The sequence below is a fragment of the Panthera uncia genome, chromosome B4 (genome assembly GCF_023721935.1).
Source record: "Panthera uncia isolate 11264 chromosome B4, Puncia_PCG_1.0, whole genome shotgun sequence".
Classification (NCBI taxonomy): Eukaryota; Metazoa; Chordata; class Mammalia; order Carnivora; family Felidae; genus Panthera; species Panthera uncia.
Window position 1 is genome coordinate 22208792 of NC_064809.1, and position 18895 is coordinate 22227686.

General features: G+C 43.2%; 1 protein-coding gene across 12 annotated transcripts in view; it reads left to right on the plus strand.

Annotated features, from left to right (window-relative positions):
- KIAA1217 (KIAA1217 ortholog) overlaps window positions 1–18895 on the plus strand; it is a 302038-nt gene that overhangs the window by 259286 nt on the left and 23857 nt on the right. For all 12 annotated transcript variants that reach the window (XM_049624709.1, XM_049624710.1, XM_049624700.1 and 9 more), the window contains 2 exons: window positions 1914–2080; window positions 14433–14608. In XM_049624709.1, coding sequence (XP_049480666.1) covers window positions 1914–2080; window positions 14433–14608 — 343 coding nt within the window. The remainder of the gene's footprint in view (window positions 1–1913; window positions 2081–14432; window positions 14609–18895) is intronic.

Here is an 18895-nt window from a genome sequence, read left to right on the forward strand (position 1 = left end):
GAGCAGTTCTGAATGCCGCATGCGAGGTAGCTAGCTGGCACCGTGTGGTTTTCACTGGAGAAATACCTCGATGGTGTGGGCAAGAGTTGGACGCTCAACGGACTGAGCCACCCAGGTGCCCCTGGGAGAATATTCTTTGAAACACTTTGCTCTTCTGGGGGCGATTTTGATTTGAGGGGGAACAGACAAAAGTTGGTCAGAGCCGCGACCGGTGATGATAGGAGTTATCTCGTACAAAGACCAGCTCTTTGTCTGCTTTGCTGGGGTTCCTTTGGAAATCCCTATGATGCTTTCTGTTCTGTGATCCTGACTTCCGCAAGGGGGCCACGAGAGGGCTGGGAAAGTGGTTCTCTAGAGGTGAGGAACTTGGTATGCCGTCAGCTCTCACTGGCATTGCTGAGACCAAGCAAGAGGACAGCTGTGCCCTCCCTCCCTCACTGGCACGCCCTCTAGACACTGGAGCAGCCCCGCTGAGGCTTTCAGGGCTGTGTGTGCTGGGGAGGGAAGGGATCCCTTGGTTGCTGAGCCCAGATGGAAAGAGAGGCCCCTGTGCTGCGTCCACTTCAGACTGTGCAGAGTCACAACAGGATTCTGTCCTCGAAGGCCTGCCCAGCCTATCGCCAACCTTCCACGTTGTCCTTTGCAGAAAAGAGAGCTAACCAGAAGATGGTGTGTGCGTGCGTGTGTGTAATGTGAATTCCGAGTCTACTCTGGAGGCCTATTCCAGAGAATTGCATTGTCCTATAAATACAACAGCACTTTCTTTTGATTCCCGTACCTTGCTGATCCTGTCAGTGGTACTTGGGATCCTTTTTGAGGCATTTTCTAAAGCACACTTTGTCGAATCAGGCCCTTCCCGGATGGACTTATGAAATCCACGAGGCTTGTTTAAGTTGGACCCACAGAGCACAAGTTTATGGCAGCTAGAAAACTATTTAGGAAGAGTTTCTTTCTGCTGCCTGATTTTATTCTTGTCCTAGAGAATTTTGTACCATACCTGATTTTCTCACTGAAGGAGATGTGAGCAGGAGTCCTTCTTTTGGTCTGAAAACCTTGAAGAGGTCCATGAGAGTATCCTGTTCCTTTTACTTTTCCCTTGGTGACTGGCTGAATCTGCCCCGAACTAAGTGCCTGTTCTCAGGATACATCTGCCTGCAGGAAGTAGTCATATAAGCACTGTGTTAGGTCCCAGAATTTAAAAACTTATTTTTCTGGGGGCACCTGGGTGGTTCAGTCAGTTAAGCATCCGACTTTGGCTCAGGTCATGATCTCATGGTTCATGAGTTCAAGACCCATGTCGGGCTCTGTGCTGACAGCTCAGAGCCTGGAGCCTGCTTCCGATTCTCCCTCTCTCTCTGCCCCTCCCCCGCTCATGCTCTGTCTCTCTCTGTCTCTCAAAAATGAATAAATGTTAAAAAAAAAAACTTAAAAATTTATATTTTTGTTGTAAAAATCCACATACTCACTATGCAGATTTAAAACTACAAAAAGTAGTAATATAAAAAAATATATAACTCATGGAATACTACTAGCTGGAGAGAATGTTAACACTTTGTTATATATACAGCTAATCTTTGCTCTGTGCAAACCTGTGTATTTAAAGAAGATAGATAGATAGACAGACACACAAAAGATAGACAGACAGCTAGCTAGCTTCCTTAATGTGGCATTATGTTATACCTACTGTCCTATGATCTGCCTTCTAGGATGTGACATTTACAGACCACATACTATAATAATGCATGAATGTTTCATAATTTTAAACCCAATTCCTTTTTTTCCCCATTTAGAGGACCAACCTAACTTAAAAAATTTTTGTTCATAATGAAGGACTTACCAGTAATCTGTATTGGGATGGGATTTAGACTTTCCTTTCTGGGATGCTTAGGTTCTTGGCTACTCTTTTCTCCTAGGAGCACTCCATGTTTCTGGGGGAAAGACTGTCAGCGCACTGGAGTCCTCAGGGCCAGCCAGCCAGCCCCTGCCTGCCGGCACCTCGGCCATGCACATGAGCCTGCTTGACATGAGGCGGAGTGTGGCCGAACTCAAGCTCCAGCTCCAACAGATACGACAGCTTCAGGTACTGAATGAGTTCCTTGTGGACAACGTCTTCTGTCCTAGTTCCCCAGAGTCCGCTTTCTCCTCCCTGTTTACCTCCAACAACCGTAGCCACTCAGCACCTTCCCGGGGCTCTCTCTACCCTTCCCTCCTAAGGGCTAACTGAAAACATAAAGAGTAGCACCCTAAAGGCACGGTTTCCTCTCTTGAACACGTCGTCTTGGTCTAGAGCCTTTCATCACAACTCGAGTCAATCTATAACCACTTCTTGAAGCTACGCATGCTTTTACACATGAAAAAATCATTAAACATCTGTTTTTTGGAGGAGGGCTAGAAAGAGGAGCCTGTGGAGCATTGTAATAGCCAGTTAAGACTTACTGCTTGCAGGGTTTCGGCTCCTGGCTTCTCTTCAACGAGTATGCACAAAGCTAAGCTTTTTTTGCAAGCGACTATGGTGTCTTTAGAAATACGAGTTTAGACTAGAAGATGAATTCGTAAGGAAAAGAAGCCCTCGTGGAAGATTTGTTGAGGAAAATATTTGCATTTTATTTGGATTGTGTGTTCCGTAATATTTTCCTTCCCTTTTTCCATTGTTCGGGAATATATGAACCGCCTGGGAATCAGCAGAGAGGGAAAACGACTCTTTGTGTCACTAATCTTGGTGAATGGGTCCCATCGATCCATTGAAGCAGAATAGCGTATCTGGTGGTTCCGGGTATCAGGGGCTGGGGCTGGGCATTTCTTTATGAGATCGCTTTGGGAGATCTCTGTGAGATGGTTCACGTGTCTGCCTCATGCCCCTACCTTTGTGATGGGTTAATCATCGCAGGTATAGTGCTGGCTTAGTACCCAGGCATCTTCCCTGACTTCAAGAAGCTCATTTAAACCTTGGTAGAAGTCAACCCACTGGGAAACCTTGAGCAGCCACAGGGAGCATGGCATCGTCAGTAGCCAGGGGGACAGAACTTCCTGGGCTGGTAAGGGAGTTGCAACATGAAAGGGCTTCAACGCCCCAGATTGTGTCTCTCTTCAGCTCACTCGTGGCCTGAGCCCTACATTTTTCACCACCTAATTAAAGCTAAGGTGGCGACTTCCTCTCGCCCTCTATCTACGAGGAACAAACAGAAAGGCAGCTGCCTTGAGAGCCCTGCCCGGGGGCCCCACCTTGGACCGTGAGGGCCGTCAGAACAGACCACACTGCTCAGTGCTCGGGTCTCCAGAGGCTACTCTGTCTCCCAGGCAATGTCCCAGATACTTTAGACATCCCAGGCGAAGTCATTTCAGTGCTCTTCTGAGCCACGTCATCCGTGACGTTCCTTATCCTCTGCGTCAACTTCGCCTCACTTTGCAATTTTAAATACACTTCGTGGTGGTGGAGTGCATGGTTTGGGCTGAGGGTGTGTGCCAGGTGACAAAGTCCACTGCCTACAGTGTCCAGGCAGTAAATTAACAAGTGAAATGGAGGAGGGACAACGGCAAGTTGGCCTTCTCAAGGTCAGTCACCACTCAGCTCCAGCCAGCTCTTAACCTGACAGAATTAGAGTCCAGTGTTCTCTCTGGAAACACAGGTTTCGTATGATTTATTCGTATTCATTCTAAAAGTGTTGGAAAGTAATTAAAAACCAATTATTTAGTACCCTGCAGGTCGAATGACAAATGTGCAGGCCAGAATGGGTCTGCTGTGTCCCAGGTTAATCTTACCTGGGATTTGGGGAGGGTAAAGCCCCTTCTCACGCTGCGTCTGCCTGTGAGCGCCACCTTCTGGCCATTTGGAAATGATCGCTCCTTCCTAGACCCTCGGGGCAAAAAAATTCCTAAATATTGTTTGTATGGTGGTACCTACTGTGTTCCAAAGTGAGCATTTGTTGGTATGGGGGAGGAGGGGGAATTGCTTTAGCATAAGTACCTCGGAAGTGTGGCACATTTGATATGGAGGCTGATGCGTGTGGCTGTAGCATCACCCCGGTGACGGTTGGCATTGTTTGGTTTCCTGACTGGCTGTGGGGGTCGGGGTAGTTGCCCACAACCCGCCACTCCTTGCAGACCTTGAACTGTGGCTGCTGAGTTTTGGAATCATAGCTCCTCAAACAATGCAACTCTTCGGTCAAGGTCTGGGAATGCTATCTTAACCATGCAAGTTCCTTTATTGCCCCAGAATTGCTCAGCTTTTCTGGCTTCCGGGGGTATAAAGAACAAGGAGCCGACATGCTCTTGAGCTTTGAAGTTTGTGCAGTTCTAAGGAGCAGACGCATAGGGAAGGCTAAACACTTTGTTACCTAACCTGACGGCTGTTGTGTCTACGTCATCTTTGTGTTTCCTGTGTCCCTGTCAGCTTTCTTTCCTGTCAAGCCTCTGTCTTTTCAGTCAGGGGAGTCTCTTTAAGACAAAAACAGCTTAGAATAATTAAGCTATCTCAGCACCAATTCTCCTTTGGCATATGTATTATACACTAAAAAAGAAGTGTAACCCCAAAGTGATTATAAGTCCAATAATGGAACTATCATTAGAGATATACGAAACTCTGCAGAAGAGTCTCGAAAGAACAAAAATTAAATTAGAAATTCAAATGTTCTTTGAACTGTGTTATAAAATAGTGAAACTGAATGAAATCTTTTGTGCTTGGCAGCCGGCTCCAGTAATTAGATAATTAAATCACTGGAAAATCCTAGACGGTAGAGCATATCCTATTTGAGCGTTTTATTTTCAGAATTGATGGATTATTCTCAGGAATAGAAATTTGATGAGGACACAGTGGGATGGGTAGATTTAAGTAGGGCAAAAAGAATGTCAAGGGAGGCAAAAGGAGCCTAAGCAGAAGATGAAGAAAACCACTAAAGCTCTATTCATATAATTCTCTGCTCTCCAATTTCACATGAATTATTGGTCTAAGAGAATGGTTCTTAATCCTGGCTACTTATTAGAATCACCTGAGGCCTTTAACAAAAACATTAATACCCTAAGGACCACTGCCAGAGTCTGACTTCATTGATGTGAACCAGGGGCCAGGCACTGGTGACTCTAGAATGCTCCAGGGTAAGAACTATTGCTCTTGGGTATTATGAATGCTCAGTCCATTGAGATGCTTCTTGGAAATGTTGTGATCTCAGTCAGCTATCACAAGAGTGAAGCAGAAACACATGGGGTACCCACCACCCTGTATGTGTGAAAAACACCCAATGACTTCAAAGCCCTGGCTTCTAACAACGCACCTCATTCCCAGTGGCTAATAGAACGTGTTCTCTACTTAGTTACAATTGATGCAAGAGCCATAAGGAACTTTCCAAGGTAATAGTCGGGTCAGCAATTAGCTGCTAATAATAGAAACAGATAGATGGCCTTATACCTAACAAATGTTTCCTTCAAAAGACTATCTTTATCCATTACCTCTTCTGGTGTGATTTAGAAAAAGCTTACTTTTCCTAAGTGATGAGCTACATCTTTCTTCAGAAATGCCACAGTACTTGGATTTTCCCAAGGCAATCCCATATCCACTGAAGTGACTGCAATTCTGCCCCTCTCTGTGGGCTGAGGGGAGAGGGAAACTTCTGGAAGATATGGTACAAGTTCTGTAAGGCCCAGATGGGACTTGGCCTAAAGAGAGAATGAATACGTCTTACTTGTCTAATTCTCACAGTTTTTTTTTCCCCCCCTTGGTTCCTATTTCCTTTTTCTGCCTCCTGATAAATTTCTAAAAAATGGGCTGGTTCTGAACGTAGTGTTCCATTTTTAAGACTACTGAGAATTTACTGTGCTCTCCTAAGAGAGGAAGGAGGTAAAATACCAACACAAAAAAGAAACATGGCAGTACACAGAGACCTTGTATTTGAAATGATATAATTCAATAGTGTTATCTTAAGGTGGCTTTTTAAATAAGATAGTGCCTCATAGAAATGTGTGAGAGTCTCATTTATCATCCAAAAAATGATCATGGGAATGTATATCCCTGAGAAAAGCACCCTACAGTTTGGTCCATGTGAGCAGATCTATTTTTACCCATTGGGCAGAAATAATAAATGGAAATAGTTCAGGGTTTGATGAGTAGGCTGCCATGCAATGCACCAAGCCCTAGGTAGACTGTCACATGGAGGCTGTCTAAGGTGGGGAGTCATCTCCCAGGTAACATGTGGTTGTCACCAGGCATCTTATATGTCGTTCCCTACAGCCTGGGGAACTTAATTAACCAGGTAGCCAGGAGTCATTCTGGAGTCTGGCTATCATCATGAAACTTCCTGATTTGTGGTACAACCACTGTTCAGTGTCACTGCTGAACAGGAAGTCAGTTCCACTATATGACGGTGTGGACTAGACTGATAGTCCTAGGTTTTGCCTAAGAAATCAAGGTTGAGTATGTGAGGCACATTGTCCAATTAGAAGTGGGTGAAATTAGTTTCAGGTAGTTTCCTAGTTTCTTGATGTTGATAGGGACAGCTTATTTGGTTTAATTAAATATTTAATGGCCAAGAACATTATTCCTAAGGCATAGCATTTACAATAAATTTATGTTTCTTTTTTTTTTTTTAATTTTTTAATGTTTATTTCTGAGACAGAGACAGAGCATGAGTGGGGGAGGGGCAGACAGAGAGGGAGACAGAGGGAGGGAGACAGAGAATCAGAAGCAGGCTCCAGGCTCTGGGCTGTCAGCACAGAGCCCGACGCGGGGCTCGAACTCACAAACCATGAGATCATGACCTGAGCCAAAGTCAGTCATTCAACCGACTGAGCCACCCAGGTGCCCCAACAATAAATTTATGCTTCCAGAATGAGGGGTAACTGTAACTGTACTTGCCTTCCCACTGTTGACAACTAGAAAACTGGAGGAAAAAAAAAGTGAAACAACTGTTTCCAGGCATTACATTACAACAGATTGTAATCCTTAGGAGTATGAAAGCAAAGAAGTGAAATTCAGCTTTCTGCCTGGGGCACTTTTCAGATCATGATGTGGAAAGCAATAACCCAAGCAGGGCACTGACAGTGTAATTGAGGAGATAAGATAAAAATTTAGAGAGCTGAAACAGCTAGAATTTGTGGAGTTGAGTACCAAATAAGAGAAAGCTCTGCAGAGAAAAGACTATATAAATCTGTGCTCTGTTATTGAATAATAAGCCACGTATGTGTAGTGTGAAAGACCACCTAACCAGGCAAAAACAAAGTAGGAAGCTCTAAGATTAAAAATCCCCAGAGCTCATACAGGGCTGGGAGATGTTCATACTTTGACAAGCAAGAGTAAAGAGGTTTCATTGGTCACGTGGGGCATTCAATAGAGATCAGAGAAGAACCATGTTCCAGTTTTAGGACTAAACTAGTCCCAGAGTAAAGGCTACCCTAGATTCACCCTAACAAAGCTTAAAAGCAAGCCTCTAAAGAACAAAAATGATCCACAAGTAACAGAACCATCTGCCAGAGAAACTCCATCTGTAAAGGAAAACAAAATTCAAAACTGCCTGCCTAGCACTCAATCAAAAATTACTAGACATGTGATCCATAACCTTAAGAAAATTCAGTTGATAGAAATCAACCACTAATGGCAGGAATAACAAGAACAGCAGCATGGACTTTAAAACAGCTATAATAATTATTCTCAAGGATTTAAAGAAAAACATGAACACAATGAGACAAGAAACAAAATTCTTTTAAAAATCTAAGTGTAACTTTCAAGGGCTGAAAAACACAATATCTGTGAATGGACTTAACAGAAGATTTATTAGTATAAAAACAAAATATTAGTCAACTTGAAAACATAGCAATAGAAACTGTTCAAACTGAAGTATAGAGAGAAAAAGACTGAAGAAAATGAACCAAAATTTAATGATTTGTGAAACGATATTAAGTGGTCCAGGGAAAAGAGAAAAATATTAGAAGAAATAATGGCTAGAATTTTTCTAAATGCAACCAGAGGGGGAAAAAAAGACACCGTACATAATAGGGGAATATAAATAAGAATGAACACCTACTTCTCATTAGAGACACAACTTAAGTCTGGAACAATGAAATGACATCTTTGCAGTATTGAAAAAAAAAAAAAAAAAAAACTCCTTCATCAGATAGAGGACACTTCCCAAGTGGTTTTATGAAGCCAGCTGGCATTACCCTACAAGCAAAACCAGTCAAAGATATTTTAAGAAAAGAAAATATAAACCAGTATCCCTCATGAAAGTGTATGTAACAAATCCAAAACAAAATATTAGCAACTGAATCCAGCAGTATATAAAGAGAATATTATCCTGGTTTTCATCCCAAGAATGCAAGATTGTTTTAACATGAAAAAAAATCAATGTATTTGACCTTATTTATGAAATAAAGGAGAAAACGCATATCATTTCAATAAATACAGAAAAACCATGTGATAAAATTCAATGCTGATGATAAAAGCATTCAGCACTGTAGTACAAGGACACTTCCTTAACTTGGTAGAGGACGTCTGAAAAACCTACAGAAAACATAGTTGATGGTGAAACACTACACATTTCCCATAAAATCAGAAACAAGAGCCAAGAAGGCTGTTCTCACTTACTATTGAGTACTGCGCTTAAGATCCTAACCAGTGCAATAAGGCTAGAAAAAGAAAGAAAAGGCATACATATAGGGAAATAAATTGGCTCTACTCACAAATGACATGATTGTATATATATAGAATCAGAAAGACTACAAAAATTGCTACCAGAAATAAGTAAATTAAAGCAAAATCACCAGAATCAAGTCAATATGTAAACATTTAAAAATGTTAGTATATACAATATAAATCCATGCAATTGATTTATCCACACAATGGAATACCACTCAGCATAAACAAAAATGAACTATTAAAACACTCAACAACACCCAGAAAGGGTGAAGGGAAGAAGGGAAGAAGCCACACCCAGAAGATTACATACTGTGTCTGCAGAACAGAAAAACTAATCTATAGGGACAGAAAAGAGATTGGTGGTTTCTCTGGGCTGGGGTTTGGGTGACTGATTGCAAAAGGTCATGAAGGAGTTTTCTAGCGTGATAAAAAATGCTATCTTTTCAGTGGTGGTTACATTGGTGTATACATTTGTCAAAATTCACTGACCTGTGCACTTAAAATGGGTATATTTTATTGCTTGCAACCTATAATAGAGGGTTTTTTTAAGTTAATTGAAAGGTAGGTATCATTGTAATGATTTGAACTGCTAACGACTAATTTATTTGAAGCATTTAGAGAGAGATGCTGATCTACATCCTGCCTTCTGCTCACTTCACACACTGCTGGGATGAACAGGATAGTCCTGTGTCCTAGGGACATTGGCCAGAACACCGTCCAGGAGGGCAGGGGGACTAGCGGAAAGGGGAAGGAGAACGTGGGCACATGCTTATTCCTTCATGATTAACTTATCATTGCCTAGCATTGGGCTATGGAAAATTCCCTCTGTAATCCCTCCAGGGGGCTCTGGTAAGCCCCTCTTTTGGAAGGAGGATCCTATAACCTGGAACTCCGGGCAAACCTCCTCTCCAAGGGGAATAATTTTAATGCAATCTGACCATGTTACCAGTTGAATAACTTGACTATTATGTACATTCTTCTATATGTCTGCACTTCTGAGTAATGTTCTATTGAAATTCATTTGTGCAGCAAATATGTGGTGGGTACCTACTGTGTGCCAGAAACTGTGCTTGGTGGCTGGAAATAAAACAGACACGTCCCTGCCTTGTTAGAGGGGCAACTTGGGGTGGTTGAAAAATGACTAGGTGGAATTCAGAAGACTTGGCTGTCACCATGATTCTGCCCTTAATGACTGAGTGACCCTGAATAAGTCACTTAACCTCTCAGAGCTCCACTTTTCCCATCGTCCAGATTTCAATTTTCAGAATTTTAAACATCCCAGTAATAATTTCCAGTTTGATAGCCACTGTTAATATCTGCTGCTAACAGGACCATAACTTGTTTTGGAATTTGTCTGTGAGATTTGGTGGGAGGGTTAGGTACAGAGGGCTGTGACATGATCCATCCATTCAAGAGCCCTTCTCTTAGACCATAATGTTTACTCTGAGTGACTCATCAGAATCGTCTGAGGAGTTGAAAGAATTCCCAGTGCCCAGGCTACCCGGTAGACCAATGAAATCACAGTCTCTCAGGGGGTAGCACCCAGGTGTCAGTCACTTTTCAACACATTTAGTCATGCACTTATTTGGCCCTTGCATCCCTGTGACCCCTCATCTCCCCACCCCTTCAAAGGAAATAGCTCTGTGGGATTTGACCTCCCGTTTTGATAGCTGGCAGTGCTGCTGTGTATATTCAACAACCACTGCAGTCAGAGCAAGTCGGGGCATGAGAGGTGAGCCCACCGCATATCTGAGCCCATGGGTCAGCCCATATATCTACAATCTAGGAAGGAATTTCGGATTCTCCTTTGTTTGTTCTTAACAGCATTACTGCTTAGTCCAGGCGTTTATCCGTATTTATTAAGTACCTGCCGTGAATGGCCCTGTATCCTGGAGACTCTGTGAAGAGCAGAAATTAACCACATGAAGGGAAGAGCAGGTGCAAAGTCCCTGTGGCAGAAAGGAGCCTAGCCAGTCGAAGAACAGAAAGGAAGGATGTTTGTGTGACTGGAGCAGGGACTGCCGGCTGCATGCCATGCGAAGAGACTGGCGATGTGGGAAAGGGTGAGACTTCCTTGTGCCTTGTGGGCAAAGCTGTAGCTGCAGAGAACATGGGAGGAAGTTGCCCTCGACGCATTATTTCCATACCTGGTGGCTTTTAGCAGCATACTGACTGTTTTTAAGACCACAAGAAAAAGCCGTTATTAGCAGAAGCCATGAGAGCATAACTATGAGTCATACAGAGGAGGTAACCCGGGAGTGGCACGTTTCTATTTGCTTCCCTTCCAGACAAAACTGCAGGCCCCACCCCCAGGGCCCGGTTTGTGCCAGACACTGTTGTAAGCACTTTATTCCCTCACTGAATCTCCATTACCAGCCTATGAGATAAGAACGATTATTGCCCCTTTTATGGATAGACACCAATGAATAATTTGCTCACGGTCACATGGCTACCACGTGGTAAAACTAGAAATGGAACCCAGGCAGTGTCTTGCTGGATGGGCAGGTAATCAGTACAGAGCTGATGTTGGAACGTGATGGTGGCCCTGCTTGCTGCTTGTGTTGAAATGTTTTATCTTTATTCAACAAAAATAGAAGACACGGTGAAGGTTTGAGTTGAGGGCCACATGGTCAGATGGCATTTGCACAAATCGCGGACAATTGACAAAGGCATCATTCTCATGAGGTCACATACAGTGGTTGTGCTACAGCCCATGACAGCAGAAAACAAACAGCTAATGGAAATTTCAGGGAACCTTTAGGTATGATACAATAGCTATCATGTAACTTCTGTCTCTGAGGCTGGTTGAACGAATTCGCTTGATGGATGTGCTATTAGCAAACTCTCCTGCCCCAGAGAAACACTTAATACAGGACTTGGAAACAGGAATCAAGCGTTTGACTACATTCTTCTGAAGCCAGATGCAAACCACACATCTTCTGCTCTCCGGGGTAAGGAACAAGAGTGCTCTGGAAAGTATATGGAAAGTTATGTGGATGTCGTGGCAGGATGTGTGCAAGCAGCCCACATAAAACCCAGGGAAAATAACAAATTGCCAAGAACCTTGAGCTCCTCTGGGATCACTGTTGTTGCAATCACCAACATCAAGTGTTATGTTTTCATGGTCTGTGATTACATGGCATTTGGTACACATGGACCTGTGTAAACAAGAGGGACACAGATTCTCTCTTTTTTTAAGTTTCTTTATTTGTTTTAAGAGAGCAGAGGAGGGAGAATCCCAAGCAGGCTGTGTGTTAGCCTGCAAATCCCTCTGCGGGGTTTGAACCCACGAACTGTGGGATCATGACCTGAGCTGAAATCAAGAGTCAGACACCCAACCAGCTGAGCCACCCAGGTTCCCCAAACATAGATTCTCTTTTAACTAATACACTGAAATAGTCCATGGCTAAATCAACATTTCTTGATCACCTGTTTGATACCAAGCAGTAGCTCATGTAATCCTCAGACTAGCACTGCTAGAGGAAATGAATCCTCATCCTTGAAGATAAGGAAATGGAGACCAAGTGAGTCTAAGGAACGTGCCAAAGTCTCACGGTAGCCAGAGTTTGGGGTTCGATCCAAAGTGGAACCACAAAAGGCTCTGAACAGTGCAAAGCAGTCTTGAAAAAGAAGAAATCTAGAGGCAACACACTCCCTGATTTCAAAACATAAGGCAGAGGTATAATAATCAACATAGTATGGTACTGGCATAAAAACAGACACGTAGATCAATAGAACAGAATAGAAAGCCCAGAAGTATGATCCCATTCATATACGGTCAATTAATTTATTTATGATAAAGGAGCCAAGGATATACAATGAGGGAAGAAAGGTCTCATCAATAAATGGTGCTGGGAACACTGGATGCCTCATGCAAAAGACTGACACTGGACCACCATCTCTCACCAAACACAGAACTTAACTCTAAAATGGATTTAAGACTGGAATGTAAGACCTAAAGCCATGAAACTCCTAGAAAAAAAACATAGGCGGTAAGCTCCTTGACAGAGGTCTTGGCCATGAATTTTTAAAGCTAACACCAAAAGTAAAAGCAACAAAAGAAAAAATAAACAAGTAGGACTACGTCAAAGTAAACAGCTTCTGCACAGCAAAGGAGACCATCAACAAAGTGAAAAGGCAACCTACCGAATGGGACAAAATATTTGCAAATCATATATTTGATAAAACGTTAATATCCAGAGTACGTATACTTCAATACAAAGAAAAAATCAACCAAACCCCAAACAACCCAATTTTTAAATATGGGCAGATTTGAAAATAGATAATTTTCCAAGGAAGATATGAGCGTGACCAACAGGTACGTGAAAATTATACCCAACTTTATTAATCATCAGGGAAATGCAAATGAAAACCACAATGAGATATCACCTCGCACCCATCAGAATGGCTAGTACCAAAAAGACGAGAAATGAAAAGTGTTGGCGAGGATGTGGAGAAAAAGGAGCCCTCGTACACTGTTGGTGGAACGTGAATTGGCGCGGCCACTCCGGAAAACAATACGGAAGTTCCTCTAAAAATAAAAATAGAACTACCATGTAATCCAGCAGTTCCACTTCTGGGTATTTATCTAAGCGGAACAAAAACAGTAACTCAAAAAGATACATGCGCTCCCATGTTTATTGCTGTACTGTTTACAATAGCCAAAAGATGGAAACAAAAGTGTCCACCAATGGATGGTCAATATTGTAATATTATATGGTGACTACGCTTGTTGAGCATTGAGTAATGTATAGAATTGTTGAATCACTGTGTTGTACACCTGAAACTAATATAACATTGTATGCCAACCATACTTCAATAATAAAAATTAAAAAAATTAGGTGTTTATATACAATGGACTATTACTCAGCCATAGAAAAGAATGAAATCTTGCCATTTGTGCCAATATGGATAGACCTTGAGGGCACAATGCTAAGCGAAATGAGTCAGAGAAAGACAAATGTCATATGATCTCTCTTATATGAGGAATAATAATAATAAAAAAAAAAGTCTCGTGGACACAGAGAACAGATTGGTGGTTTCCAGAGGGGGGGAGTGTGAGAAATGGGTGAAGGGGGACAAAGTTTTTAAAAAAGCCTCTGAGATCTAAAAGGCCAACTAATACGGGTATTTTGGGCACCATGATGGAAGGAGGCTGCAGTAGGCAGGAAGGAATATTTTGGTGCACAGACCACTTCTCCTAACTTTACAGATATTCTCCTAACACCATAAGCCATATTCCTAAACGTTCCACTCTTGCAGCTGAAGTCTTGCACAGAGAAAGAGAAAGTGATGTTTCCAAGATCACGTGAGTTCAAGGAAGGAGCGTGGGTTGGGTCACTGGGTTCTGCATCATCACACGCTCAGTTCCGTGTTTCAATTTGGGGCTTGCAAAGCCCAGGCGCATCTTCAGAGCTACACAACCAGCAAAAAAAAAAAAAAAAAAAAAAAAAAAAAAAAAAAAAAAAAAAAAAAAGCGCTTGACTCCAAAGCTAGTGCTCTCAGCTGCTCCCTGTAAAAAACATGTCAGTGAGAGTTTATGCCTGTTGTCCATGCTGCACTGACCGGAGTAAGTGTCCTATTTTTTGCAGACACAGACGTGAAAGTCTGGTTAGCAGTTGGCAGTAAACCTCAGATGTTGGCTGAAGTAGCAATATTATATACAATCTCTGCTTCCTTCCCTTTCTCACTGAAATAAATATTCAGCTGCAGGGCTGTTTACCCCAGCCGGCTTCTGAAGACCGTCAGGCAGTCAGTCGCCACGATGTCAGTCAGGCAGCACCAACTGAAGTTGATTTCTTTTGTTCAACAGCTGCAGAACCAGGAGCTGCTGAGGGCAATGATGAAGAAGGCGGAGCTGGAAATCAGCGGCAAAGTGATCGAAACCATGAAGAGGCTGGAGGACCCTGTGCAGCGACAGCGCGTCCTCGTGGAACAAGAGAGACAGAAATACCTGCACGAAGAGGAGAAGATCGTCAAAAAGCTGTGGTGAGTGCCAGTCACCCGTTGGACCCGAAAAAGACACTGTCCTTGCCAACGAGAAGCCCCTTCCTAGATGGTGCTCTCTCCCTCTCTCTCTTTTAACTTTTTTTAAAGTTTATTTATCTTGAGAGAGAGAGAGAGAGAGAAGGAGAGAGCAAGGGGGCGGGAGGGCGGGAAAAGAGAGAGAGAGAGAGAGAGAGAGAGAGAGAGAATCTCAAGCAGGCTCCGCACCAACAGCACTGAGCCCGAAACAAGGCTCGAACTCCCAAAGCGTGAGATCATGACCTGAGCCGAAACCAAGAGTCGGACGCTTAACCCACTGAGCCACCCAGGCGCCCCTCCCTCTTTCTTTATTGAGCACCTACTGTGTACAAGTTAGGGTTCTGCTGGTTCTGGGTGTCCTTGGACACTTAGCGCCCCTCTGTCCAGACCCCAGGAAGTTCAACTGCACTTGTCTCATTAACAGCTGGAGCACCGCGCTCCTTTGTAGGGCTCGGCAACAGAGAAAATGAGAGGAAGCAAATGGCAAAACCCAATGATAAATGGGAAGTCTGCATTTAATCTCAGTAAATGAAAACTAATAGCCAAAATAACGGTGTTAAAATTATCTTCCTATTATTCAACTGTAGTTAAAAGCACAAAAGAAGAATTTAAGTGTACAGTATGTCTGATCCAGGAATGAAAGATGCCTCCTTGAATGTTATCAATCTTCTATGAGGTTCTTATTGAAAGCATCTATCAAGTCCCCACTATTGAAATGAGCACTTTTATTACTCCCCAGTCACTGGGGTGGGCACATCTTTTATGGTAATCTATGTTTTGTTATGCAATGAAGATTTATCATAGAATGATTTCACCTTCTAGTGTAATGAGTAGTAATTTTTCTGGATTCTCCTAGCATTGTTAATTCTCTTAAATCTCCCAAATTGGGACTAGAAAGAAGCAACTTTCACGTTCTTCTCATGGGCAGAAGGACCGGAAGTCTCCATGATGGAAAGTGTTATTTTCCATCAACTGTTTGATATTTGAGCCTGTGTCACCCCAGATGCCCACCCAGCGTGTCTAATTAAAATAAGAATGTCCCTCTCAGTAGCAGTCCAGAGGGGGGAGAAAATCAATTAGAGTTATAATTTTCCAAAAAAAAAAAAAAAAAAAAAAGAATTTGACCACTGTTCACCAACATCTCAAAATAGCTTCTAATATTTTATGTAGTTCATTCATTTGTAGACCATTAATCACCCACCGTGAGGTGATAAGGCTATTATTTGTCTGAAATGTTTTTGTGATGGCCCAGTTGTCTACATCTAGGTGTTAAAAGATTCTTCTTGAAAACTTCTTTAAAAACGTGTAGCCTTTTAAGAATATTTTATGTTTTCCAATTAAATCACGAAAAAGTAAATTTCCTTCTTTTAAGAATTGTGTTTATCAGTCAGCTAAGTCTTGCTTTTGCTCTAGAAAAAGTACTTAATCTCAGTACTACCCCCAGCAGCCCAGCACAGGAGTGAGCTAGGAAGGGGCATGGGGAGCCTATCAGGAGAGCACTTCATCTGTGGGCTGGCTGCACCTGGAGAAGATGTGCACAGGGCATTTGAGGAGCTCCGGTCCGGCAAAGCAGAGTATATGAGTATGTGTACAGCCCAAAACAGGTGGCTCACCTGTGCCAGGTGACCCTACGCAAAGGAGAGATTGCTTCGGGCCCCAGGGATCAAGAAGACAACCTGAAATAAGTTCTTTGTCTTGTGGCCCCAGACCCAGGGCAGCGCCGTGTGTTTAGCGGGGTCTCACAAAGGGTTTGTTAAGCCGAACCAGGCTGGCCTGGAGGTCAGGCGGGGTTCCATCAGTGAAAGCAGGGCGAGGGATGGGCAGTTCCCAGGCAGAGCAACCCTGTGAGCCAGCAAGACTCAGGACCAGGAAGGTGCAAGGTGTCCTTGGAAAACTGGGGGCCGACCACGTTGGCGGAGATGATGCAAGATACTAGACCATGTCTCATGTCTGGTAACGCCATTCCCCCTTGCATGATGCCTGCCCGTATCTTACACCACATTCCCGCCCTGCCTGCCTGCTCCGTGTGTGCGGGGACTGTGTTTACCGAGATTGGAGGATCATGTGACAGAAACCTAGATTCCTGGCTTTTCCTGGCAGCTCCTGGGTCCAACCCCAGCTCCAGAACCTCTCTGGATGGAGCGTAAGAATGTGCATTTTACCCAGGGGAGATTCTCAAGTGTCTTCCCATTTGACCAGCCTGATGGGGAGGTCACTGACGTTTTTTGATCAAGGATGCAGCAAAGTTTTTTGATCAAGGAAACACAGCAAAGGATGCAGAGCTGTGTTTCAGAAAGGTCCCTCTGGTGATCATGTGCAGGACTGTTGGAGGGGGAAACATTGGTGTCAGGGAAACCATATTGGCAGCAGCTAGAACAGTCCAGTCGAAAGTCAGTAAGGCCTGGGGCACAAGGGTGGCTCCCTCCATCAGTTAAGAGTCTTAATTTCGGCTCAGGTCATGATCTCAAGTTTTGTGGGATTGAGCCCCGCATTGGGCTGTGCACTGACAGCATGGAGCCTGCTTGGGATACTCTCTCTCGCTCTCTCTCTCTCCCTCCCTCACTTGCATGCATGCACTCTCACTCTCAAGATAAATAAATAAACTTAAAAAAATGTCAGTAGGCCTGAATCAAGGAGTAAAAACAGGAATGGGAAGAGAAATCAAATGAAAATGGACTGTTACAAAAGACAGCTGGTGGTACCTGGGTGGCTGTCGGTTAAGTGACTGACTTCAGCTCAGGTCATGATCTCACGGTTTGTGGGTTCAAGCCCTGCATCGGGCTCTGTGCTGACAGCTCAGAGCCTGGAGCCTCCTTCAGATTCTTTGTCTCCTCTCTCTGCCCCTCTCCCACTTGTGCTCTGTCTTACTCTGTCTCTCAAAGATAAATACATGTAAAAAAAAAAAAAAGACAACTGGAAATTTCAACTTAGGAACATCAGGAAAACAATCTCCCCTCCTTCCCTCCTCTCCCCTCCCCTGCCCTTCACCTTACACACACACACACACACACACACACACACACACACACTGGAAAATAAGTTCTCTTGGGCGTCATATTGGACTAAGTTGCTGGTGAGCCATTAAGAGGGCAGAGAAGTGAAATTTGGATCTAGAATATGGAGAGAAATGGAATCCAGATCATTTCTCTTTGGTGGGTTTCTACTTGGAAATAATAATTGGGCTTCTAATAACTGTCAAATGAAATATACTTCATTAATATATTAATGAAAACATTAATGCTTCTTTTAACTAACATAGTATGAAAAGCAACTTACACAAATAGAATGGATTTAGAGCTAAACCACAGTATCTGTGAACATCTGGCTTTCCTTTGAGCCAAGTTCACATCTCCAGAGTCATATTGATTACATAATATTGAAAGTTTGTTTTCAGCATTCATTTTAGCTCCATGATCTCTGTTACATTTTGAATAAACAAATTTTATCTGAGTGCTTCATAATATATATCATAAACATATGAACAGAAATGACATTGTTGTGTACAATAATATCAATACACTTTTGTGTATATTCCTTGATCAACCCAGGAAAAGCTGTGACATTTATGGGTCTTCTGTGTTCAGAGTTATGAAATCCCAAAGGCACATCATGTAAAAGAGATTAAAATAGAACTTTAGGCAGACTGACTTCAGGTCAGATGATCGCTCTTAGGAGTATTCATTGACACCTGGCAGACTTGTGGGTTGTAAATGGAACCGTGATAACATTTGGGTCTTAGCTCTTCCCTCGGAACTTGGAAGGACTGGACAGTGTGTCCAGTCTACACTCCAAGATATTTCAGTTTGGTGATGAAGTGGTAAATAACTTTTGCACACATAGGTGCCATATTTAGAGCTCTTAGGAGGGATGGCGTACATCGTCTCCTCAGGGGTGTGGTTAGCTGCAGGAAGTTTCCTGTGGGTGGGTTCCCATAACACCAGGTACCTTCCCATAGTTTGCAAATGTGGACAGTGAGCAGTTGGGGCTTTCCCTTTGGGTCCTGAGTTGCAGTATTTCATCTGAAGGGATCACAGGCAATTTGGGTCCATTTTCCATAATAGAATGAAAGAGATCACCAAAAACTCCATCTCGCTTCTCTACAGCGGATGGACTTGTTGTTTGCCCCATTGGTCCTTGTTAAACACACATGGCATCCCGCCTGAATCCGTCCTGCAGTAGCTGTGCCATCCATAACCTCCATCTGCGCCCCCACTTAGCGGGAAGGGTCTTGGCAGGCCATCTTTTTACAGA